Here is a 27,029-nt window from a genome sequence, read left to right on the forward strand (position 1 = left end):
GCTGCGAAAACTAGCACTGTCCTTGACTGCCCTGGGTGGGAACAAAAATCCCTGAACTCTGCCTCATGTGACATCCATTCACCAATGTTATATTTTTCACCATAATAAACTATAATCATGAGCATAACAATGTCCAGTGAATTCTGTGAACCTTTCTAGTGAATTATCAAAAACCAAGGGTAGTCTTGGAGACCCCTCAACTTGTGATTGCTGTCGGACATGAGAGTGATTTTAGGAACTGCCCCCTAGTTTTGCACCAGGACTGGGGCATCTGCCTTCTTCTCCTCTCATTCTTCAGAGCACAGCTTAAGCTTAATTTCTTCAAAAAATTGTTTCCTGATTTCATGGGGACTTTTTTCCATTTAATATTCTATCAGTCCTTGTTATGGACTGAATTGTCTCTCCCATCCCCCAATTGTTATGTTGAAACTATATTTGATATCAGTAAATATAAGCCTTTAAAGAAGTAATTAAAGATAAATGAGCTCATAGGGGTAAAGGTCTAATCCAATAGGATTTTTGTCCTTATAAGAAGAGAAAGAGACACTAGGGCTGCACATGGCAGAGAAAAGGCCACGTGAGGACAAGGCAAGAAGAAGGCCCTCTGTAAGCCAAGGAGAATAGCTTAGGAGAAGCCAAACCTTCAGCACCTTGACCTTGGGTTACCAGCCTCTAAAACTGTGATAAATAAATTTCTGTTGTTTAGGTTATTCAGTCTGTGATATTTTGTTATGGCAGCCTCAGCGGGTCAATGCAGTTCTCATCATGCCAGTCAATTCCTTTGAATGTTATTTAGTACAACTGAAATTAAGTAATTAATTGCACGATTGTTAATTTAATGTTTCTGTCCCCTCTTCGTACACACTTAAGTATCTTCTTAATGATAGCAGTGACCTTGTTGTTTGCTGATAAATCACCAGCATTTTGTATAATGAAACACATAGTGGGTACAATGTTTGAATGAATGGATAAATGAGCAGAAAAATGAATTAATAAAAGATTGAATAATCAATAAAATTATTGTAGCTAAATATCTGTAGCATAACTACCATTCGGGAGCCCTCTCCACCTACATATCCCTCAATATCAATATAATTTTATTTGTGCACTGAGTCTAATGATTCATGGATCAGTGACTGACTTCTAGGTTTGACAATAAGTAAGTCTTATCTCAGCCTAAATCACGACTGCACACCCACAGACGAACTTGGTTGGAGAAAACCACAGAAACACGTTCACTTTTCTCAGTGTAAATTCACTGTCACTAATTTGGGGGTGGGGAGAGTGGTTCTTGGTGCTGCCTGGCAATCATATCTTTTCTCTTGAACTTAGGCAAATATCTGACTGCCTGTTTGATCTTTCCAATTAAATATTTAACCTAATATGACCAAATTAATCTCCTGATGGAAAGGCACATTCTTGCCAAACTTGTACCTCTCACAATTCTCACAACTCATTTAATGGTAACCCTATTTTTACAACAACTCAGACAAAGACACTTGCATCATTCATGGCCTGAAAGGATGAAAGTCACCCCCTCATTTTCTGCCCCCAGCAATTCTTTTGGCTCTACCTTCAAAATGCATCAAGAATTTGATTACTTCTCACCATAACCACTCTTACCACCATGGAGAGGAAAGCCTCCTAGGAGTATCAGAATGATAGAAATTACAACAGGAAAAGAGATTTTAATCAGTATTCTTATGGACTGTATATAAGAACCACATTAAATAGCTGAGAAATATATGAATTAAGATCAAAATTCACATTTGGAGGACTGAATAACACAGACCATAGCTTTATTTGTATTTTCGTATATTAATAATATTGTTCATGGATGGACAAACTGAGAGCTAGTTTAGTAACTTGTCAAGATTATGTGAGTCAATAATAAATACTCTAGGATTAAAACCAGAAATGCCTTCTTCCAGAACTCTCAGAGTTTTCCAGTTCAGCACTCCAATTAAATTAAAAACCATAGAATTTTGAGTAAAATGCTACCTGACTAAGGAAGAGAAGAAATAAAGCCTAAGATAAATGTTTCATTATTTTTCAACATTAATTGATTAACACCCACTATGACTATAAGTCTGTTCTAGGTTTGAGACAAGACAAAAGAAAATGATAAAATACTTTCTAAACCCTCATAATATACTTATATACTAGCTGTGGATCCAAGAGAAAATCCATCTACAGAAGACAGAGTGCAGTGAAATACAATATAATAAGCAAGCACATGAGGCTGCCAATCTCTCATTTGGAGCATAGGTCTGGGCATTTTGTAAATCATTTTTTTGTCTATAATTACACATTGAATTGTGATATTGAGAGACAGAAACTCTGGAAAATGATCCATTACTGATTGTGGACGTGGGCAAAACTTATTTTTCCATCCTTAATATTCCCAGGCCCACACAGTTTTTGTCCTTCTTTGTGGCAATTTTTTCTTAATATTGGGAGCTGTCTTGGAAATGAGCCCTCTCTGGTCACTGTCAAGAGTTCATAGTATAGACTTCAGCCTCTTTAGTCATTGCCATGTATAAATTCACTTACCCGCTATTGCATTGAAAAATCCCTCCCAATTATAGCTGTGCAATCCAATTGGCATGCTGTCCTTCCCAATGAATGCTATTGGCACTATGGAGCACTTCTATTCTCAGATCCATCAAAAGGCCCCATTTCTTCCATCTGAGTTCTCCTATACAGATATGGATTCCACATAGACCTTGTAGCTAGCTATTGGTGTTTTACTTGTTTTCCTTTTGTATTGTTTTGTTTTTCTTTGTTTTCTCCACCCCATTTGTATATTACGTGGGGGTATCCCATCACCTATGTTGCAAAATTTTCCATGGGTTTTGGTTTTGCTATCTAGTTACATTGTTTTACACAAGTATGCTGCTGCTACTACCAGAATCCTTTCTTCAAAGTTTTATTGTAAATTTTGAGTTATTTGCTTTATTTATTATTGCATTCAACTTTTTAAACTTGTTTCTCATCCCTGGAGCTCTTTACACATTTCTGCCTTCTCTTCTCCAATCCTCGAGTCTGATCCTCATGTCGGTCTCCTGAACTGATGGTACTACCAACTTTGGCTAACCTCTTTGCCTCTCACTTGTGCATTTTGTTGACTTAAACTTGTCATTTGAGGTCCAATAATCTCCCCTTATTGGTAAGGGCTATAGTCCAAGATCCCAGTGGATGCCATAAACCTCAGATAGTATCAAACTCTGTATATGTTATGTTTTTTCCTGTACATACATACTTATGATAAAGTTTAATTTATAAATTAGCATGGTAACAAATTAACAAATTATAATAAAAAGAACAATTATATAACAATATACTGCAATAAAAATAATGTGAATGTGGCCTCTGTCCTCTCTCTCAGAATATCTTATTGTATTGAACTCATCCTTCTTGTGATGATGTGAGATGATACAATGCCTATGTGATAAAATAAATGAAGTGAGGTGAATAATGTGGTCATTGTGATACAGCATTAGGCTACTATTGACCTTGTGCATTCCCAAATCTGTGTGACCATCCCACACTTGCAGTAAATGACTTCGTGTCACTCATTTTAGGGGACCCCTTGCTGAAATTGTATAGGCTCAATGCTTTCAGGTGCAACATATTGCCGTCGGTTGGAACACATTTTCTGTTGATGTCTTCCACCCACAAATTTAATGCCTTTTCTATGTTAGCTAAACACTTACCACACACTGTGACTGTAACTTTCACAGTTTGAGGTGAGACAGCAAAAGAAGCATGAGGTTTTTTTTTCCTTCTTCACAATTTCATGGGTAGATTTGTTCTTACTGTAGGTTTCAGCAACCTCAGCATACAATTTTTTTCCTTATTAAGTTGAGAACTTTCACCTTTTCACTTAAAGGAATCACTTTACATCTTCTCTTTCACATATCCAAATCGCCACAATTACTGTCTTGCAATTTAGGAACATTATTAAGTAAAATAAGGGTTACTTGAACACAAGCAGTATGATACCATGGTAGTTGATCTGATAACTGAGATGGGTGACTAAGTGACTAACAGATGAGTAGTGTCGACAGCGTGGACATACTGGACAAAGACATGATTCATGTCCCTAGAGGGATAGAACAGGACAATACGAGATTTTATCATGCTACTCAGAACAGAACAAAATTTAAAACTTATGAGTTGTTTATGTCTGGAAATTTCCATTTAATATTTTTGGGCTGTGGTTGACTGGGGGTGACTGAACCTAGAAACTGAAACCACAAATAAGAGGAGACTATTATACAAATCACTCAAGTCTCCATTGCTTATTTGATCCTGGTCCTAGTATAGGATTCTTGTTTTGGTGATTAATTTTAATTAATATGGGAGACATTACCACTAGACATTACTAAGATCTCCAGTTAAAAGCAACAACAACAAGAAAACAGTAATCCTGAACCAGAAGTTAGTTTTTGAAAACAAATATTTGGGTACCTGGTAAAGCAATGAGAAAGGTTAATTTATCCTTTGTTGTTAGCTGGAAAATAAATCTAATCTCCATATTTTCTCCCATATTTAATATTAGAGAAACTACTTGTGTGATATGTATATTGAGTAGAAACAATAGACTTCAGTGCATTATTCCATCCCATCCAGTGTTAAGTAATAAAATGCTAATAATAAGCCCACCCACTGTTTTATGAGTCTAAATTCTTGAGCCAAAGTTCAGATTGTTTTTAAACCCAATTCTCAAGGGCTCAGATAGTATTAGATTAACATCCCTTTTTGAATGAGTAGAACCTTCTGAAAAGAGAGAGAAAGAGCCGATGAGTATATCCACGCTCTTCTGTAGCTTGTACAGTTATCTCTCACTTAGGATGTTTTTGTCTTTGCTCCAACAACCTGATGATAATATTTAGACAATAAACCCATGGATATTGATTTTCATGAATCGAACTACTAATGATATGGCAGTAAAGTTGGGAAATGTTCAATTGTGCAAGTTTAGGTGACCTAAGATAGATTAAAGTGGACCTAAATTGAAGTCAACATGATATTCATATGATACAAAATTAGCATCAGATATATTTCTATCAAAACTTCTAGTTTAGAGAGAATAAGAGAATTCCTACCTCATTCCATTGTATATGTAATTGACACCTACAAAGGAAGATAGCGATATTGGCTTGTATGTTTAATTATTTATTTCAGAGGCCCTAATTATATTTCTATACCTCTCTCCACTGGTGCACATATAACTTTATTGTTCAGAGGGATGTCTTCCTTTTCAAAATATACTTTCATCTTCATACAGCCTCTCAGAACAGCAAATCTTAGTTGGTGAGAAACAGGTGTCAATCTGCCTTTCACTCAGAAGACAGTTCCTTTTACAGAGACCTTTACGTTTTGTGCAACGATCAGCATCCACCAAGTTACATGTAGCTATAGTAAAAGAAGAGTAACTGAAATTACTGATCTCTTAAGTATATATTATCTCTGATTACATAAAGTATAATGTGTACACTGTACCAAGTTTAGAAAATGCCAAAAAATGCAAATACACTAAAAATATCCCATACCTCTATGTATACAGAAAAGTGAAACTGTAAAAAATTAATATGATTAAAAATTATATGCTATATATTATTCTATTCAACAAGACTCAAGATTTTTTTTAGAACTACATGACAATTTATTCAGTCTTTCAGCTCTTTTTGGACCATCAGGTGATAGCTAGAGTTTTAGTATTTTAGGATTATGATAAATGCCTTTTATATCTTTTAATATTTATAAGATAGATTCTTAGGATAGTTGTAGTAGAGTTTGATTCTATGCTTCTAGTACTGCCATGAACAATATATATAATTTTTGCCCCAAATATTAATAAAATAATATTCATTGCAATTTTAATTTTCATGTCTTTGATTATTTTGTTGAATACTTTTCTTTCTTTTTAAAATTAATTGTTCACACACTTTGTTGATTATGTTACTGGAATGATTATTTTATTTTAATGAATTCATAAGAATTTTTAATATATTTTGGATAATAACTTTTATCTGTCATATTTGTTACAAGTTCTTCCTTTTTTGTTTTTCATTTTGTAGTGGTGGTTTTTAGATAATAACTATTTTATTATAAGATAAATGCATATTTCATTCTAAAAATATAAACAATCTTATAATTTTGACATGTAGAAATGTACAGAATAGTGTATTATTATACCTTTACAGTAAGATATGCTTGCACAAAATCTTTTCATTATATTTTATTGTAATATTTATGTTTTTACATCAATTATAAATGTCAGGTATACAGCTCTCTTCATTTTCCCTAAATGATTAAATAATTGTTCTACACCATTTACTGAAAAATTTCCTCCATGCCTTGAAATGACATTCATTGTATTCTTAATTAATGATATTATCCTCTAAATTCTCATAAACTCTAAGTCTTTTTCCTTTATCTATTATATTTTATAGATATTGCTATAGATTTTTGAAGCAGAAACAAATAATTTAGATTAAAAATATATAATAGAAAAAGTATGTGATTTATAATATTTTATTTATTTACATATAAACTTTAAGAAATAAGACAAACTTACAGAAGAGAGTCCAAACACAAATGTTCACCTAAAAGCATAACTAAACATTAAGTACTTACGTAAACACGTTAAGAAATAGACCATTGCCACCAAGGCATTTGTGCCCCCTCAAAAATCACAATTTCCTCTTGCTCCTTCATTTCCAAAAGAAACCATTATCTTGACTTATAATATTTTGTTTCAGTTTGCTCATGTTAAAATTTTATGTGAATGCATACAGTACAGCATATATATTTTTATGTCTGATTTTATGAACTCACAATTTAGTTTTTGAGATTCACCCATATTCTGCAAAACTGTAATCCTTCCATTTTCAATACCATATAGTAGTCTGTTATAGAAATATACATTTTATCTGTATGTTCTGATGAATATTTAAATTATTTTCTGTTTTTGGATACTCTTGTGCTTGACTCTCGCGGCACACAGGAATTTCTGTTAGACACATCCCTAACGGTAGAATATAACAGTAATGTGTCTGCATAGCTCCAACTTTAGTAGATAATGTCAAACACATTTTCAAATCATTTGTACAAAATTAAATTTCCAGCAGCATTATATAAAAGTTGAAGACATCAAAAATATGATCAATGCTTGATATTTTTAATTTAGTAATTCTGATGGGAATGTGATGATATCTCATACTTCTCATCTCATCTGTCAATTTTTTCTGATTACTGGGGAAGTGTAACATCTTTCATATGCTGAAAATATGTTTTTCAATATAGAGCTTGTCTTTTTACTCAGTGATCTTTTTGATTTACAAATTTCCTAATTTTAATTTTGTCAATACAGCTGTTTTCTACTGAGTAAGAAATATTACTCCTTGAATCCCAAAGTCATTACTAAATTATCAAGTATTGACTTGTATGATTTATTGTTTTGCCTTTCCTACTTGCATGTACAGGTTACTTGGAATTGGGTTTTGGCTGTGATAAGAAGCAAGCATTAAATTTCATTTTTTTTTTTTTCATATGGCTATGCAATGAATCCAGCCATATTAATTGAAAAGTTTATTTGTCACATTTTTCTGCCATGCCATCTTTATCGGCTTAAAGATTCTCTATTCTGCTCCATTGTTAAATTTTTCTTTCCAATATAACATTGTCTTCTTGTGCAAGTCCTCCCATTTCAGTCTCCCTTTGACAATAATGTCTTTATTATTATTTAATGCTTTACATTTCCATACAAATTTCAGAATTACTATGTCAGGTTTCAGAAAACAAAACAAAACAAGCAACATCTTTTAGGATGTGATTAAGATTATATTAACTCTATGAATCAATTTGAGAAATATTGCGTTGACAACTTTACAAGAACGAATCCTCCAATCCATTAATTTGGCATGACCCTTCTTGAATTTAGGTCTTCTTTAATCTCTCAATAATAATGTTAGCTAATTGTGTAGAAGTTTTCTAAAGCTTTTTTTAGAATCATTCCTTTGCAGTTGATATTTTAATGATATTCTAATTGTTGAATTTATCATACAATTTTTCTAGGTATTATTATATAGAAATCTAATTGATTTTTATATTGATTTTGTATCCAACAATAATGCTAAGCTCATTCATTAGTTCTTTTAATTTATCTGAGGATCCCTTTGCTGTTTCTTCATATACCATCAGGGCAACTGAATAATGATGGTCATTTTCTTCTATTCAAATGTTTTAGGACTCCATTGCAATGTTTATGAAATTAACAAGAGACTCACTATATTTCTGATATCAGATGGAAAATTTTAATTATTCTGTCATTTAGTAGGATGTTTATTATACAGTTTTTTTGGAGATAAACTTTATTAAATGCAAGAATTTAATTCGATTCATTGTCAGCTTGCTGGGACTTTTAAAAATTCATAAATTTTATAAAAAATCAACTTTATTGACTTGATCATATAAACTTTCTCCTCTAATCTGTTCATGAGGCAACATTGATTTTAGAGTACTATACTTACCTTGAAATCCAGGAATTTCATTGGGCTTTGATTCCAGGTATTTTTTTAAAGGATTTTTGCATCTATATTAATGAGTGAGGTTCACCTTTATTTTCTTTCTTATAATGTCCTTACAAGTTTTAATACCAGGCATTGTTGATCTCATAAAATAAGTTAGAAGTATCCTTTATTTTCCACTTTCTGGAAAATTTGTATATAATTTGTTGTACTTCTTTCCTAAATGTTTAGAATTAAGCAGTGAAGCCATTTAAACTTAGTATTTTCTTTATATAAAGATTATTTATTATGAATTCTATTCCCTTAATGAGTTTAGAAGCATTTAGATTTTCTATTTCTTTTGGTTGTTTTTATTGCTTTTCTGATTCATTATATTTTTTTCAGAAATTATCCAATACATACACATTTTTGAATATATTATGATGAAGTTGTTCATAACATCTTTATATTATCATTTTAATATCTGTATCATATATATTAATAGCACTAATAAAGTTGATTTTTGCCTTCACTCCCTTTTCTTTACAGTTTTGTTAAAACTTTACTAATTTTATTAATCTTTTCAAAAAGGAAAATGCGGACTCTAATTTTCTCTAGCTTCTGTTTTCTAGTTTATTACATCTGCTTGTGTCTTATTATATGCTCATTGCTGTGGGTATAGTTTCATCTCCTTTTTCAAACTTCACCATTTAAATTTTTAGTTATATTTTTAGCCTTAATTCTTTTATATATGTGTGTGTATATATATAAAACTGCATGAATTTTCTTAGAAAGATTACTGTGAGCTTTGATTTATCTCACTTTTATTACCATTAAGTTTAAAATATTTTCTAATATCCATTGAGATTTATTCTTAGAATTAAAGTTTTGTTAATCTTCATGTTTAAGTTTTCCGTATTCTTACTTTTGTGCTTTTGTTTGTTTTGGTCTGTTTTCTCTGTAATTGAGTAAGATATATTATCATCTCCCACTATTATTATGAAGTTCATTAATTTTTTGGTAATGTTTGGCAAATTCTTCTTAATTTTTCTCAAGTAACCCAATTTCCCTGGTTATTGAGTCACCTTAATTTTAAACTTAGTAAAATCTACAGCACCAGAACTGATAGTGTCTTCTTGCCAACATTTCATCACAAGTTAATGTCTCTCCTTCACTATTCTTGAGCTAGCCTCCCATTCACTGTGCAATAAAATATATTGTAAAGCTGCCAAAGCCACTATGCTTCTGTCATTTGAGATCACTGTGTTAAGACAACTTAAGAACTGGCTACACCTGAACACTACCTACTCTTTCTTCTTCTCTACTACTTTCTCTCCTTTTCTTCTTTTCACTCTACTTCTATTCCTCCTCCTCCATTTCTTGAAATATTGCAATATGCTATTCAATGTGATAACTACTTTGCTTACATTATCTCTTTTAATCTTTGCAAAACATTATGCAACTAGTGATTTCATCATCCATTATATAGTTAAGAGAAATGAAGCTTCTTTCATACCTACAAGGAAGACTTAGTCCGTAATATAAACCTTGATCTCTGGAATGAGAAGCTCACTCTATAAACTATGATAGTATGCCACCTTCACTATCTCTATGGATTATTTTATGTTTGTATTTTCCCTAAATGACTGCTGATTCCTCCAAGTTTTAACGATTGTCAATATTAGCCTCTTCTCAATTTTCTACTACTGGTCTCCCCAGAGTGATATTTTTTGTTTGGACCAAACACTCCTCTTACATTTTCACAATGTATCCACTTGTGGTGAACACTTTTATTGCTTTTTTCCCTACTTTTATATTGTATCCATAACCACACCATACAACTGTGCAATTCATACTTACCACTCTACAGACTCCTTAAAAGCTAGCCATTCTGATACATTGTAGATATTGTATTCTTGTATTCTGGGTTTATCAAAGGCCAAATAATAAAGCATTTGTGTCCCTTCCAATATACATTAATAACTTAGTATCTATTGAATGATCCGAAGGTAAAATAAAGCTTGTGATCACTACTCTTAGATTAAATGCCTTTAAAACCTTATTTAAAGCTTCCTGCCATGCTCAGCAAGTGTAGAGTTTGATGATGTACAGATCTTATACATCTGATGTGCAATTTCCTTCCCCTGAGACCTTGGGACCAAATTATCTACTCAGCCTTTTTCTTGAACTTAGTGCCATCTATAGGAAGCATTATGATAAAATAGAAAGAACAAAAATGCTGGAATCTAAAAATGTATTTGTATTCTACTTATGACATATGGTAGTATAGATGTGGCCTTGAAAAATTTTCTCCTCTAATGTCATAAGAAGAGGAAATAATAGTCATTTTACAATGTTATCTGGTAGGTCAGATTCAATATCTATGTGAAAAATTAAGGAATAGTGTTTGGCATACTAGCCACTCATATTTACTTCTTGTCTTGTCTGTCTTCATTTCACCTTCCAAGGTTTAAATACAAGTGTCTTACCCCAAATTTCTAAGCTCTTTATCAGAGAATTCAGAACATTTCCCCAAACCTCTTTGTTGTAAGTCCACTATTCTTAGTATCTGAAGCGTACTTACATAAACCTTCTAAATCAGACCAATTCATTGATGTATCTGAGTTCATTCATCTAGCTTGTAAATATGCCTAGGAATTACTATATCTTGTATTTCTGTTTCCTCAGTGTCAACCATTGTGCTTAGTAGATCACTGGGCACTCAATATTAGATGGTTGTTGATTGACACAATAGCACTGCATGTGTCAATACTTGTCCTAATCAAATTTGAGATCCTCACTTTTTCAGGCCCCTTTCATTATTAATAATAACAAAAGAAACAACTATAATAAAAATAATAGCACCTAAATTGGCAAACTGATTTTTAGTTTGTACTTTGTATTATACTTTCTAATATAATATTCCACTAAATCCTAACTTCAGTCTTTTGAGGTGCATATAACTAACAGGCACAACATTTTATGTCAGATTTTTAGTTTTTAAAAAGTTGTGATTATTAATTATTGCACTTCTATTTTATTTGTTTTCTGTTAAGAACATGGACAACTCAGTTAAATTCTGAGTGGCAAGTTTCACCAAGCTATTAAGTACTGTGCTTGTAACAAGATCAAGATCTTCTGAGTTTGAATCCAGGTTTATTTCTGATACATGATGCACTGCTTGAACTTCCAACTTTCTAGAATGACCAGCAAGGTCTTCATTGTATTTTATTATTTATTTGTAATTGATTAATAATGGCATTGCTGCATCCTTTACTAATGTATTGACTAATTAGACAAGGATGTTTGAGGTACGACTTCTTTATTTACCCTTTTATTCCTACTATACCTCATTGCCCAACATATTGTCAGACTATGTCTTAGATCATCTTATAGATTCTGTTATTGATATTGCAAGAGATATATCTTGTTGTTTGCAATCCATTTGTCTCCTTGGGATCTGATTACCATTGTCTTAACTTCTAAATCTTATAAATAAATTTAATAAATTATGGTTTTCTTAATCATTTAAATATCTGAAAAGAAAACTCAAAAGTCCAAAAAGGATGAAGGATCTTATCTGAACCATCTCATTTTATCTGCAGATTAATTTTAAAAAATGGGGTAGCTTAACTATCCTAATATAATTATATCACAATGAGGAAACCAAGATTTAATCAAGACACCACTTTAATTGGTAAGATTTTGTTGAGAACCTCATTTTCCACTTAATAATCTAGTATTTCTATTTCTACCTAAAAGCTATATATTAAAAACATGCCAGAAACATCTATTTTACCTGGTAGGATGAAGGTCACATAACACAGAAAATGGAGGAGATAGTAAAGGATCTTCATTCTGTAGAAATAAGCTGTTGAAAGATTTGGTGACAGGATTTAGATACTAGAGCACGTTCCAAAAAGTCAAGAGACATTACCTATTTATAGTTTTTTAATGGAAGAGAAACTCTCTTTATCCGGAAATGGTTTTAATTTTATGTACCTGTCTCTGCTCCAGTGACTAGAGCTGTGGGCAGAATTATGCAAATTGAAAACACTTGAAAATAACTGAGCTTTAGGGAAGAATCTCTATGTAAATGTTCCTTGTAAATGTGGCATCTTCCTATCAGTGGTGATCAATTAATCATCAACATCAAAGGACATGCAGGGAGTGGGTTTAAGGAAAATATTAATTTACCATTTTGGATATAAAACAACTGAATGTTGTCCATTAAACTGATTACTTTTCAAAATATATTATGGTCACTAATATGGTGTGTAAATTTATTAATACGTTTATATATCTAAAATCTTTAATAATATCCAGTTACTCCATCAATTTCTCCCAAATTATTCATTTACGAGCCCCAAATATATTAAGCCTCATTTTTGTCACTAACTTTGTTTTCTCAATTTTTTAATTAATAAATTCAAATTTTAACTAATTAACCTTTTTTAATGATAGGGTCTCATTCTGTACCCCAGGCTATAGTGCTGTGGCGTGATTATAGCTCACTGCAGCCTTGAACTCCTGGGCTCAAGCAATCTTCCCATCTCAGACTCCCAAGTAGCTGAGACTATAGGCATGCATCACTACACCTGGCTAATACTAATTAATTACTTAATTTATATTTAGGTTTTTTGTTTGTTTGTTCTTAGAGACAGGGGTCTCACTGTGTTGTCCAGGCTGCTCTAGAACTCCTGGCTTCAAGAAATTCTCCAGCCTCAACCTTGTCACTAATTTTTATTACTCCTTTTTTCAGATGCAATTTAAATATCCACAGAACTCTTACTTTTCCTAGAAAAGCCCAATTAGTCTCCACTTATTTTAAAATTTTTATCACACAATAAATAATGAAAAGAGACCTTATAAGGAATGGCAATAATGTCCCATTTCAATCTTCCTATTTTCAGGCCTCTGGTGATTACCAACATAAGAATTGAGATTTAGCTGATGAAAAATATAGATTTAGACTACTTACACTCTTTCGCATGCTATTGTTCTTAAATATTTGGAAGTTATACACATTTTTGGAAAGTTTTACAAGTTATCTTCAGACTTAAACATGAGTATTTTCCCCATGAACTTTAATCACAATATTAACCGTTCCCCATTTAAAATGAAAATATTAGCCACTTGCCAGTAACTCCAGCATTCCTCCCCACTTTACACATCACATTTATCTGTTACACATTTCCTTTTATCTTATCTAGGACAATATGTGCACTCTGTGTATAACAATGAATAGAATTGAAACATCTATGACTTAGTTTTAAAGATTATAACTCAGTAAGCATCATAGATTATATTGCCTTTTATTATGTGTCTAATATCACAACACTTGTGCTTATCAAAGAAAAATGCTCGTGGTTTCAAGATTAAATGGATTATTAATATTATCCCTAGTATAATTTTTTCTATTATTTTATTATTTCTTTTTCTTCTTTCTTGCTTTCTTTTTTCTTAAATGTTTTTCAAGTATTCTATTTTAGTTATTTTTTATTTGATTATGACATTATTGAAAAGTATTTTTTATTAGTTTTTATTGTATATATGAACAAAAATAAATAATGGCCATTCCCTATCTTCAAGTTTATCTGAGTATCATAGGCTATTCCTGAGATTGCTTCATTCTAACATGTTTCTGAACGTGCCCTCATGCATTTAATTTACTATTCTCAGGTCTTATTTTTCCTGCTTTTTTCTATCCAGAAATGTTTTCAGAAAAGATAAAAAATATGAGCGTTTCTTTGCTGAAAAATATTTTTATTCTGCCATCACATTTAATTAGTTGGATGTAAAATCTACATTTAAAATCACATTTCTTCAGAACTTTGAAGTTATAACTTGACTAACTTCTAGCATCCAGTCTTCCTGATGGATAATCAAATGCTGGGCTAGTTCCATTTAAATGATTTGAATTTTTTTCTCTCTTGACACTTTTAGGGCATTGGATTCAGATCTTCATATTTTACAATTCACAGTTTTTCTGGTTTCAATTTCTTTTTTATAAGTTATCTGGTGTTGGTGAGCTCGTATCTTTCTTGAGATCTGAGAAATGCTCTTCTCTTCCTATTTTTTTTTTCTCTAATAAAGTCCTTACCTCCTTATTTGTGGGTTTATTTATTTTCTCTTTTTAGGGGTTTATTTTAGCCAAATGTTGGGATGTTTCACCATAATTTGATCTTTTCTCTCCTATTTTCATATCTGTATTGCTATTTTTTATTTTAAATAAATTTTCACTTATTTTTTTCTAGCAAACATAGTCTTTTCTCTTTGCTACAAAAAGGTATTTAAGTGCCCTTTCTGTTGTTTGATTATTCTTATGCCATAGAGAAGTATTCTTGTTTTATAGATGTAAAGACTTCTTGAATCCCTCTGTAAATACACTATTTAGAAAGGTTTGGTTGGTTTTCTATTAAATCATGGTCTCTTATTGAATGTTTTGAGAATCCTTATGTAGAGGTTTAAATAATGTAGTGACCATCTGAGGCCCTCTATTAACAATTTGTGGGGAACGGTAGTCCTAAATCCAATAATCCCTAAGAACTGAAGCCTGCCAAGAATCAGAGCCTTCAAGTCAGTTGAGTCTTAAGAAGACGGCAGCCCAGGTCATCTGCTTGAATGAAACCTCATCCGACCGTGAGACGGAGGCAGTGAGTTAAGTTGATGCATAGAATCTATGAGAAAATAAATATTTGATGCTGTTACTCACAGGAGTCATTTGTTATGCAGAAATAGATAACAATACAATGTCCTATTTTACAGTCTCTGCCTTTTAATTACTATGTTCACAATATTTACATGTAATAATATTATAGTATGGTTGTGTTTCAACCTGCCATCTTGCTATTTGTTTTCTATTTGTTTTTCTTGTCTTTGTTCCTTTTTCCTTTTCTTTCTGTCTGTGAATGTTTTTTTGATGGCAATTTATCTACTCCCATTCGCTATATAAAATATATATTATATATAGGTGTACATATATGTATATATTTATTTCTCTTTACTCTATGGTTTATATCTATGATTTATAATATAGATCTGTAACTTTCACCTGTAATGTAAGAACCTTATAGTACTAATACTTCAATGACCCCCTTCCTGTTCCTTGAGCTATTATTGGCATTCACTTCCTTCTGCAGTGCTATAAACTCCACAATATATTACTTTTGCTTTAAGGAATCAATTATCTTCTATAAAGATTAAAAATCAAGGGAGAGGATCTCTTACATTTACCCACAAATTTACTAATTTCAACTCAATTGGTTCTTCTGTGTGAATCCAAATTTCTATGTTGTAAATTTTTCCTGGACTAATTTTGTTTAAAATTTCTTCAAGAAATGACTGCTGGCAATGTGTTCTTTCAGTTTTTTTTTCTCTATGCTTGAAAATATCTTTATTTTGCTTTCATTTTGACACTATTTTTTCACTAAGTAGAATTATAGGTTGGCAGAATTTTTCAGTATTTAAAGGTATTGGTACACTATGCCTTCTGACTTGCATAATTTCTGACAGAAAGTTTCCCTGTATTCTTTTTCATAACAACAATTATTGGGGTATAATTCAAATATCAAAAAAATGTACCTACTTAATGAGTACACTTTAATAGTTTTTAGTCTATTCACTGAGTTTTGTAATGTGGAAGCCAAGGGATAATTTCCTTTTTGTCCTCTGAAATTTCACTTAAAAACAACTGACAAAAGGCAGATTAGTAGGAGAAAGGCATACAAATTTACTAACGTTGAGCATGGGGAAAATCATGGTGATTACTCCACCACCCAATGGGGTACAGAAAGTTATATGCCCTTATTCTTAGAGGAAAGGCAAATGGGAAAGTGTGGATGATTTTAAGAAGGTAGTAAATGATTTTTAGGGGAATTCCATGGAATTGAAGGACATACAATGGCCTGGGACAGTCTCTTAGGCCCACAGAGGAGATAATGGTTTGTGACAAAAGTCTGTGCCACATGTGTTGACAGACTTTGGCCTTTCTTCCTGCCGTGTGAGTTCAGTTAATGAAAACTCAGGAAGGAAACCAGAGGTAATTGCTTTTTTTCTTTGGTGGGTTCAGTCTTGAGACAAATAGGGGAACTTCAGAGAACAACTTCATCCTGTGATTTGGGAGAGACAGAGGATCGAGAGGCGAGAAGGCAGGTGGTGGGGGAGAAGGCCAGAGAGACTTCAGAGTTTCTTTTTCAGTGCAGCATATCAGAGGGCCTTGTTTTGGAGTACTGGCTTCTGAGCCCCAACAGTAACCATCACCATAATAAATTTTAGAATAGTTTCATTACCCTGTAGGGAAAGAAAGATTTCTTTTCTCACCCATTGCTAGATTCAAGGCTGAGACCCCTACAATAAAAAGGGGTCTTTTTCGATGGATAAGACCTCAATATATTCCATTTTATTTCCTTTTCAGTTTTGTTTGTTTGCTCTTTCTTACAATTATTTCATCATAGCCTCCTATTTTATGATTAAAATGTATATAACTTTGTGTTCAAGAAACAAATATATTTATATGGAAGCTATGAGACTGTGCATAAATCATGATTGATGGTTGAGGCCTCAGAGATCATATGAAAATCAGTATGCTTCTGCACAAGGCAAACAAATAGGCCAGAGGTGAAAGCAAGCATTAAAGACAAAGATCTTTTGTCATGTGGGTGGAGTAAAACTTCTGCCAATTTAACAAAGAAGATGCTACCACGCTTTCTTCTTCATTTCTCTTGTACTAACCCAACATTGAACTCACTAGCCATGATCTAGTTGTGCAATCCAGAAGGCCAGAGGACAACCACTTAAAAATAGATCTATACAAAGTAAAAATTCATTTTTATTAATAATATTGTTACAGTGTAATGTTACGTAGCATATTAGAATTATTATGGACAGTTGTCTGAGTTGTAGTACTGATTCTTTTCGCAACTGGCTTATTGTATTCCCGTACCACACAGCAGGGCTCAAGATCACAGTAAGTAAACACGTACTCCCAGGTGTTGCATTCAGGCTTGCAAGCGCCACGAACAAGACGACATTCTCTTTTTCTCTCTGCAGCACTTTTTGTTCTTTTCTGTGCAACTAGGAAAAAGTAGCTATGATCATAAATCCAAGCTTAATCCCCTTAGATAAATAGATGAATAAAGTAAACTCTTTAAAGGACAGAGTTAAACAATTTTATTTCTGAAATCATGCCCAGGCAACTCTATGAGATGTCTTGTCCTATAAGTTGGTACAATACAAATATTTATTTATCTAACAATATTTACTTTGCCACTAGCTTTAAATTATTTGTAAGTAAAACATTCTTAAATATCTAATCTCTATATGCTCCCTCAAGAGTAAAAAGAAAAAGGCTTGTAAGCAATAGTGTATATGTTTTGTGTTCTAAATAACCATCCATCTCCAACCCTCTTCTCCCACCAATTACTTGGCTAGTTGTAAAAAGCTTAATTTTGACAACAGCTGCAATATCAGTTCATAAAATTACATGTTGAAAGAGCAGGCAGTAGGTAGCATCTAATGAGTCATAGTCTGATCACACAAACCAACAAAATAGATAGGTTCAATTTAACGCCTTGAGAAAAATTTTTTTCATTATTTTCTCAACCATCAGTTCTACTCATTTCTTCTTCCATAAAAATATAAAATGACTTGGCTTATAAGTAGTTCATATGGCATCTCCTAAAAATACTTTTTTCAGAGTAAAGCATCTATGAAAACATTTTGTCCTTCACATCTTTTCTATATTAACAAATATTACCTGATAGACCATAAGATACAGTGAAGACAAAGATCAGGAAAATACAAAGTATCTTCATTGTTGACGTGGTTACTTGAGTGAGGTTTGGGACAGAGCTCAAAATTTTTGAGAATTGTGCTATCTTTTGGTAAAAGAAAGACGGACTCCTGTTTTTATAGCCTTCTAGAGTGATTACAATTCTGACTCATGTTGCCTTTCCAGATTGAGCACATATTCATGCAAATATTGTGAAATAGCAAGCAAGTATAATAGAGTACTTAGTCTGTTATGACCTCAATGAAGCCAATAGGAACTCATTTTCAGCTGTATAAGAAAATAATAGGGTTAAAGTCTTCTTGATTACTAACGAATTGAAAGCACATAATCAATATCATTTACATTTTCAGCCACATGCCTTTTTAAGTGTTTATTACCTGTCAGGCACTATCCTAAGCACTTTATATGGATTAACTTGTTTAATCCTCCTGATAGATTCTCATAAGAACTTCTTATTTTTCAATTGAGAAAGCTATGCCACAAAGAGCCTATGTAATTGTCCTGAAATCATATATATATAGTCACTGGTACAGCTGAAATTGAATCTAAATTGTGAAGCCAGAGCTTATTCTCTCAATCTCCACCCTCTTCACTCTCACAACTAAGTAATGGGTTTCCATCATGTGCAGTTATGTTCTGTACACATGGTCTGAGCCAGATACTGTTTCTGGAATTCAATTTTTCTACAAACAGAAAATATTTCTATAACAGTTTTAGTACTGTTACATTAAAAATTATCATAGTTACACTAAGAATAAGTATCATTCTTTACATACCATATAATGACTCAGTCATGACAGTGTCTCATTTGTAGGGGAAATCAGTGTGTTAAGAGTCTCAAGAGTACTGGATTTAGATAGAAAAAACTAATATTGGGGTTTGACTTTCAGTTTACTAGCTATGTATTTGGGATAAATATTCATCTAGCTAAACCTTAGGATTCTCTCCTTGAAGTGGTAGGACGAGCCATATTTAGAGTTTTAGTGGTAAGGATCAAATAGGTAACATGTGAAAAATGGTTTTTAAGTAATTAAGATGTGAATTTAACAATTTGGCTCATGTTTGTAAACCTAGTGCTGGGTGCTAAAATCCAAATGGATATATCCTTACAGATTAATGATTTATGTTCTAAGTCCTTCTATCATTGAAAAAAAAAAACAAATTATAAAGGTAATCTATAATCTGAGTTTTAAAAGCATCAGTCCATGCCACTAATCTATCAGAGAAATGCAAATCAAAACCACAATGAGATTTCACCTGGCCCAATGAGAATGGCTTTTATCAAAAAGTCCCAGAACAATAGATGCTGGTGTGGATGCAGAGAGAAAGTAATACTTATACATTCTTGGTGGCACTGCAAACTAATACAACCTCTATGGAAAATAGTATGGAAATTTCTCAAAGAACTAAAAGTAGACCTACCATTTGATCCAGTAATCCCACTATTGGGTATTTACCCAAAGGAAAAAAAAATCATTTTATTAAAAATAAACTTGCACTAGAATGTTTATTGCAGCACAATTCACAATTGCAAAGATGTGGAATCAACCCAAGTGCTCATCAACTCATGATTTGTTTAATAAAATGTGGTATAAGTACACCATGGCATACTACTCAGCCACAAAAAATGAATTAATAACTTTTGCAACAATCTGGATGGAACTGGAGACCATCCTCCTAAGTGAAGTATCACAAGAATGGAAAGACAAACACCACATGTACTCACTGCTAAATTGGAACTAACTGATCAGCACTCATGTGCACAGATGAATATAAAACTCAATGGAAGTCATGCAGGTGGGAGGATGGAGGAGACGGTGGGTGTATTCACATCTAATGTGTGTGGTGCACACAATGTACACTATCTAGGTGTACACTTATAACTTTGACTCAACCAGTACAAAAGCAATCCATGTAACCAAAACATTTGTACCCCCATAATATTATGAAAGAAAAAAGAAATAAGCAGAAATCCAGTTCTCTTGCTATTTCTGCACTTCATTCCTCACTCAAAAGATGCCTATATATTTATAGCCAAACTATGGAAAATCTATTTCCTGAAGATCCTTTCTAAAACACCAAAAAGAACCCTTTGAACTGCTGGAGATTTAATAAGACTAATTGTATATAAGCAGAGCAAGATAGCAAGTAGGAAAAATACAAAAGAGACTTTAAAGTCCAGGCATTATCATAGTGATGGCATGGATAAGAAGATGACCTAGGACAGTAGGGCCCGATTTTGCTGGTGTGCAGCCACAGCCATTTCATCTGTCTAAAATAAGCCAATTCTATCAAGTTTACACACCAAACTGACTGCACAGAGAACAAGTTAATTTAGTTATTCATTGCTTACAACGGCTGTCTTAGGTCTTCACTTGGGAGAAATCCAGATTCTAGATTTCTATTAATAAAAACTCTCTTTTTTTGTTTTTTTTTTTTAGAGAGTAAGGCAGACAAGAGTATGGAAAAATGGAATGACATTGGGATTGGGGTAGTGATTAAGGAAAAAAAAGAGAAGGTGTAGAGAAAAGTTTTTAAAACAGAGAAGAGAATTAATAGGCCTTAGGCATATGAATCAAACGGTCAGGTGAGTGAGCCTTCATATTTCTAATCAACTTGAATCAACGTGCTGGAGTTTGAGATTTAAAAATGTTTTAACTTTCTTCATGTGATGTTAGATGATCATAGCTAACAATTGTAGAGTTCAGAGCTACAGGTAAGGACTTTTGGAGAGGTAAGTTCTTTGTCACAGAGAGGGTAGTTAGGCTTTAGGGATGCTGGGCTGAGATATGCCTACAGAGGGAGCTTTTCTAGCCCAAGGCATGGATATGGAAAACACAAGTAAAGGGTACGATGCTGAGAAGACAGATGGTCAGAAGAATATACCAAACGAAATGCTATTCTCTTATGAGAGTTGCTAATCAAAAATTTGATACTTTTCTACAACTCTTCTGCGTAAAGTCTTAATTTGTCTGTCAGGCACTGGATCTCAGCTTTTGCATTCTAGGAATAACAGCCTTAAATAACATTATGGTCTCTTTTCATAGCAAAACCATAAGGTCATTTCCATTCTTTGCTCTTCACTACCAGACGCCATGCATTATTTCACCACCTCCCCCCTACAAAGAAAAACCTCCAAATTTAAATTAACTGATGGCTGCAAAAACTTCAGATTAAAGTAGAAGAATCTGTATGGGACTAAATCTATATAACAGTGACAATGATTGACATTTTGGGACATTTTCATATCAGAAAGAATCATAAAACTTTTACAGATGAGGACAACAAGAATTAGATTACTAAGAAAACAAAAGGTGGCATAGATGCTAATAGCTGGATCTTTTGCCACAATTTGTATTTCTTTCCACTCCAAAAAACTCTTAGACAAGCTCCGCTGATAAGTGTTTATTACTTAGAAGTCATGAACCTGAGTGACTAAGTCTCTGACATGCCTGATTCTGCTGCACATTCTAATGCCTACTAAATGCTTTTTCAGTACAAGGCACTGTTCTGTGTAGTTTATTTATGCTAATATGTTTAAACTTCATGAAAGCCCTACCTGGTAGGTATAATGTTTAGTCCTATTTTCAGATACAAAGAAACTGACAAAAAGAGATTTAAGTTATTTACTCAAAGTCAATCAGCTTGCTGGTAAGTGGTAAGACCGGAATTAAACACAGTCCATTGTCAGAGCCTGTATTCTTAACCATTACTACTGCATAGCCAAACCACCCGGCATAGTTGTCTTGGAGTTCCAAGGGAATTTATATAATAATGGAAACATGTGGTTGCCAAGATAAAAGGAATATCACAATTCATTTGTTCTCACTCTTTATTTTTACGGCTGAGGGATACTTCTGAAAACTTTAAAGACAAATCACTCCTAGGAGTTACTGTTTTTAGGAAAATCTAAGAGAAACCTAAGAGAATAGTGGGCCCTTACTTTTCCTTTCATCCCAACAAACATCCTTTCTAATCTAGCTTGAGTTTTCCTTGACTTTCCAAGGAATGGAGGAAGCAATTGCCGAGAATGAGAAAAAAACAATTTCTTGTGTGGAACTCTGGCCTGACTGGTTGCTCTTGCTCTATATCAAGCCATAAATGTTTGTCAAAGGAAATGATAGAAGTTTTGAATTTTAAATGAACTTTACAGATAACCATTGTAACATACGGTCTGGTGGGAAATAAATTTTACAGTTTAGCAAATGCATGTTTTATAATTGTATTGTACATCAATTATCTTTTTTTTATAAAATCACACATGAAAGCATTGATCTTGAGTGATTTAGTATAGTCATAAAACATTGCTATGGCAGAGTCAAAGTTAGCTGCCTAATCAGTAATAATAATAGTAATAAAAATAATATTTTAGTACAATGGTGTATAGGAAGATGTTTGCCTCCCATACTTTTAAAAGTGTTTTTAAGCTCAGGGCTGTAGATTTGTGGTGTAAGTGAAGCATGAGTTGTAGGAAAGAAGAAAAAGAATAAAAAAGAGAGGCTTTACATGTGCAGATTAATACATCATGAGATAGAGAATATAAAAGAAAGCTATAGCAAAGTAGACAAGGCCCATTCTTTTTTATACATTTCAAAATACTAACCTGAAACTGTGTCCAGTAACCATTGCTTAATAGCCACTTATGCAATGCATTTTAATAAAAGTGTATTTCATGTGTTGTTACTTATGCCTCTTCCTGATACCTGCATTTGTTATGCCATTACTTAAGTTGGTAAATTGAGGAAAGATGGCATTCTATAGCCATTAGGATGTGGTTATTACCTTTTGGTATTATGTATTCAGTGTGCAACCTCAAAGTAAGGATATTAATTTGGTGATATAGTGTTTAATTATTTTTAATTTTTTTATTTCATCATATTATGGTGGTACAAAGGTTTAGGTTACATATATTGCCTTTGCCCAACCCAAGTCAGAGCTTCAAGCGTGTCCATCCCCCAGATGGTGCTCACTGCACTCATTAGGTGTGAATATACCCATCTCCTCCTTGCCCTCCCATCTGCCTGACACCCAATGAATGTTACTACATGTGCACTTAAGTGTTGTTGAAAGTGGGCAAAGGACATGAACAGAAACTTTTCAAAAGAAGATAGACTAATGGCCAAGAAACATATGAAAAAATGCTCAACATCTCTAATCATCAGGGAACTGCAAATCAAAACCATAAATGAGATATCACTTATCTCCAGTGAGAATGGCTTTTATCAAAAAGTCCCAAAACAATAAATGTTGGCATGGATGCAGAGAGATAGGAACACTCATACACTGCTGGTGGGACTGCAAACTAGTACAACCTCTGTGGAAAGCAATATGGAGATACCTCAAAGAGCTACAAGTAGAACTATCATTTGATCCAGCAATCCAATTACTGGGCATCTACCCAAAAGAACAAAAGACATTCTATAATAAAGACATCTGCATTCGAATGTTTATAGCAGCACAATACACAATTGCAAAGATGTGGAAACAACCCAAGTGCCCATCAATACATGAGAGGATTGATAAAATGTGGTATATGTATACCATGGAGTTCTACTCAGCCACAAAAAACAATGGTGATCTAGCACCTCTTGTGTTATCCTGGATAGAGCTGGAGTCCATTCTACTAAGTGAAGTAATCACAAGAATAGTTTTTAATTTAAAAAATAGTGCCATTTTCTAAACTTTTCTAGATAGATAAATGGTGGATACTACAATTATTACTATAACTTTGTTTCAATCTCTATTTAGTAAGTGTATATTAAATGCCCACTCTGTCCTAGGTGCCATTGCAAGGTGTCCAAATTCCTGACTTTATGGAGTTTACATTCTAGTGGGGTGTGATAGTTAATAATGGCAGCAGTAGTAATAGCAATAACAATTATACTAAACAATATGAATAAATAATAAAACAAAAAGCCAAAAATGGACCAAAATAATCTCAAATAAAGACAAATGAGGAAAACTAAAAAAGAAAATTTGAAGAAACCAAGGGTTACAATTATAGTTAGTCAGACACACACACATATACACAAAAGCCTTTAAAATCAGAACGTAATTCATAATGAGATGTTATCTATTCATTTCTCTTTTTCTGGCATGGGAGTTGATGAGGGTAAACTAGCATTCAGCCTTCCAAAGCTTAAAAAAGTAATTGTAATTTACCTCTCTAAATATAGCTTGTGTAAGAAAGAATGACAAGAGAAATGTACTAAAAGAGCATATAAGTTGCACCCACATGTTACTCTTTATAACCCTACTTTCTCTTTCTATTTTTTATAGTTAGCATGAGGCATGGTTCTTGCTAGATTCCTAATAGCTAATAATCAATTTTTATTGAATATTCACTCAATATTGGTTACTGTCTTAATATTTTACATTTATTATCTCAATTAAACATAAAAACCTTAAGAAGTAGGTACTAGTTGCTGTTGTCATCATTTACTGTCACAATGAGGTAAATGTGAGTTAGAGGTATTCATTTAATAACTTGTTCAAAGATGCTGTACAAGTCATTATCATTGTTGACGTTAGATCCCAAAGCTGCCTGCCTCTTGAACCCACGATCTTATCAAGCACAAAATAAATTTGTACACAAATGTTTGAAAAGCAACCAGTTTCTCTAATTTCCTTATATACCTATTTATAGCACAGCTCTACAGCCATTTAAGCTTTTGTAAATCATGGATAACCAATAGACTCTAGAAATAAAAGGTGAATTCTTGTCTAGAAGCAGCAGAAATTAACTAAATCAGTGGTTCTCCGAACTGGATAATTTTTATAATCAACTGGGACAATTTAACAAAAATACACATCCTAGGCAACACCCCTGTATAGTTTCATTTTGTTATTCAGGGGTGTGGTCCAGAAAACTGCATTTTTAAATAAATAATTTCCCAAATCTTTCTGATACTTACCCCAGTCCGATACCTCACATATAGTCAAGCCCTCTACTTTTGTTGGGCTTGAACTTATCTACATCATTTCTTCCATTTAAGTCTCATTACTTCCTTTGCTCTGATTAAGTGATGGCTGGAATCCAGAATGAAGCATTTTCTTCTTCCCACCAAGCCCAAAAGAAAATGAACACCCCTGTATGGGTATATCTAAGCCCTCTATTAAGGTAGGGTAACTGTGGACAGACCAAACTGAGTGAAGATGTCATTTTACTACTTTCTGGCTGTGTGTGCCTTGGGCAAGGTACATTTCCTTTCTGAACATCAACTTCCTTAGTGGTACTGGGAATAAAATTAGTAACCTTTCATGGAAGAAGATTAAATTATGTAAAGGGAGTAGTTGATGTCAGCAAAACTAACGCTTCTTCCCTTTAAATTCTCTCAATATTTTGACTGTACTAATGGCTCCAGGAGTCATAAGCCAGTGCTCTGTCAAAACCTTTCATCCTTTGATATGTCTTTACAGTTCATGAGTCAGGAGATTACTTATGGAGGAAAATTACATATACATGTGTGTGCATATGTATATGTGGATATACAGTTATGTAACTTTTCTTATCGCTGGAAAGAATAAAAGCAAAAGAAGAAAAAAGTAGGACTAAAACAACTAAAAACATTAAACAAAAATATCTAAAATACTTTTCTGCATTTTCCACAGTCCTCATATAAACATGTCCCTCAATGAAGTTACACGTGAAGTGTAATTTTTCTTCACTTGTCCACAATGCAAGGACCTTTACTGCAGAGACCCTATTTTGTTAACAATGAGCACAATCCATAGAACATCTGAGAAAACAGCCTCTAACATGAAGTTGTACCAGTAAGAATTTATTTTTAAGAACTAAAACCAAACTAAAGAATGCAGAGAACTATCAACTCTATGCTCATATCACTTTGAAAGTGCTCCACGGAATCTCAGAAATGAAGAAACAGCTTTTTAAACTATTTCCAAAGTCCTTAGAATAAAATTCCCTACTTCTGAGAATCCATACCCTTGATAAGTTACCTCCTTCTGGTACCCCTTGACTAGACTGACTGTTTAAGATGTAGTATGAACCTATTCTTTGATCTTGGAAAGACTTAGGCTTGAATCTCTGGCATGCTTTTACTAACTGGCTGATCTTTGTGAGGCCCAGTTTCCTCATCTATAAAATGGTGATTGTAACATCAAACTTATTGGGTTGTATTGCATATTAAATAAGATTATGCATGGACCTCACAAAAAGGCATTTATTAATACCTTTTAAAAATTACCGAGTTATTACTATATCTTAGCACAATTTGAGACTCTAGAACAGAGCAGTAAGCAAGAGGGACATTGTCATAGCCTTCCTGGAGCTTAAGTGTAAGTGAAATGAGTCAACAATAATCAGATAAGCCAATAAATTATTTAAGCTATGAATTTCTCTGCTCAAAATTCAATAGAGTATTAGGAAAGAGAGTGGCTATCAAGAAAGGCATTGTAATAAGTGAGCAAGGATGATCACCACCATCCTGAGAAGTGGGTGGCCAACAAAGGGTGTCTCATACAGTGAGACCAAATTAAATATTTCTGAGAGCTTAATGTGTATAAAGAACAAAAATCAGGCCAGTGAGATTATGTTTAGTGATCAAAGGTCAAGATGAGGTCAGGGAATGGCAGAGAATAGATCCCACAGGGCATTTTAGTCCATGGTGGAGTCATGGATTTTATAAGTTCAGTGGATGCCGTTTGAGGGTTATACATTCACTATGGCTTCTAGTTAGAGAACTTTCTGGAGGGGCCTA

General features: G+C 33.2%; 2 protein-coding genes across 2 annotated transcripts; both read right to left on the reverse strand.

The window, feature by feature from the left end:
• Positions 1 to 5,266: 5,266 nt before the first annotated feature.
• On the reverse strand, positions 5,267 to 12,373 carry DEFB114 (defensin beta 114). Its single transcript, XM_069489236.1, has 2 exons — positions 12,316 to 12,373; positions 5,267 to 5,421 (listed from the first exon to the last, which is right to left on the reverse strand). Exons 1-2 carry the CDS (start codon positions 12,371 to 12,373, stop codon positions 5,267 to 5,269), a joined length of 213 nt encoding a protein of 70 aa, XP_069345337.1.
• A 4,988-nt stretch (positions 12,374 to 17,361) lies between these two features.
• Positions 17,362 to 18,331, reverse strand: DEFB113 (defensin beta 113). Its single transcript, XM_069489058.1, has 2 exons — positions 18,274 to 18,331; positions 17,362 to 17,591 (listed from the first exon to the last, which is right to left on the reverse strand). The coding sequence occupies exons 1-2, from the start codon at positions 18,329 to 18,331 to the stop codon at positions 17,362 to 17,364; spliced, it is 288 nt and encodes a 95-aa protein (XP_069345159.1).
• Between the last annotated feature and the right edge of the window lie 8,698 nt (positions 18,332 to 27,029).

The sequence above is a fragment of the Eulemur rufifrons genome, chromosome 15 (assembly GCF_041146395.1).
Source record: "Eulemur rufifrons isolate Redbay chromosome 15, OSU_ERuf_1, whole genome shotgun sequence".
Classification (NCBI taxonomy): Eukaryota; Metazoa; Chordata; class Mammalia; order Primates; family Lemuridae; genus Eulemur; species Eulemur rufifrons.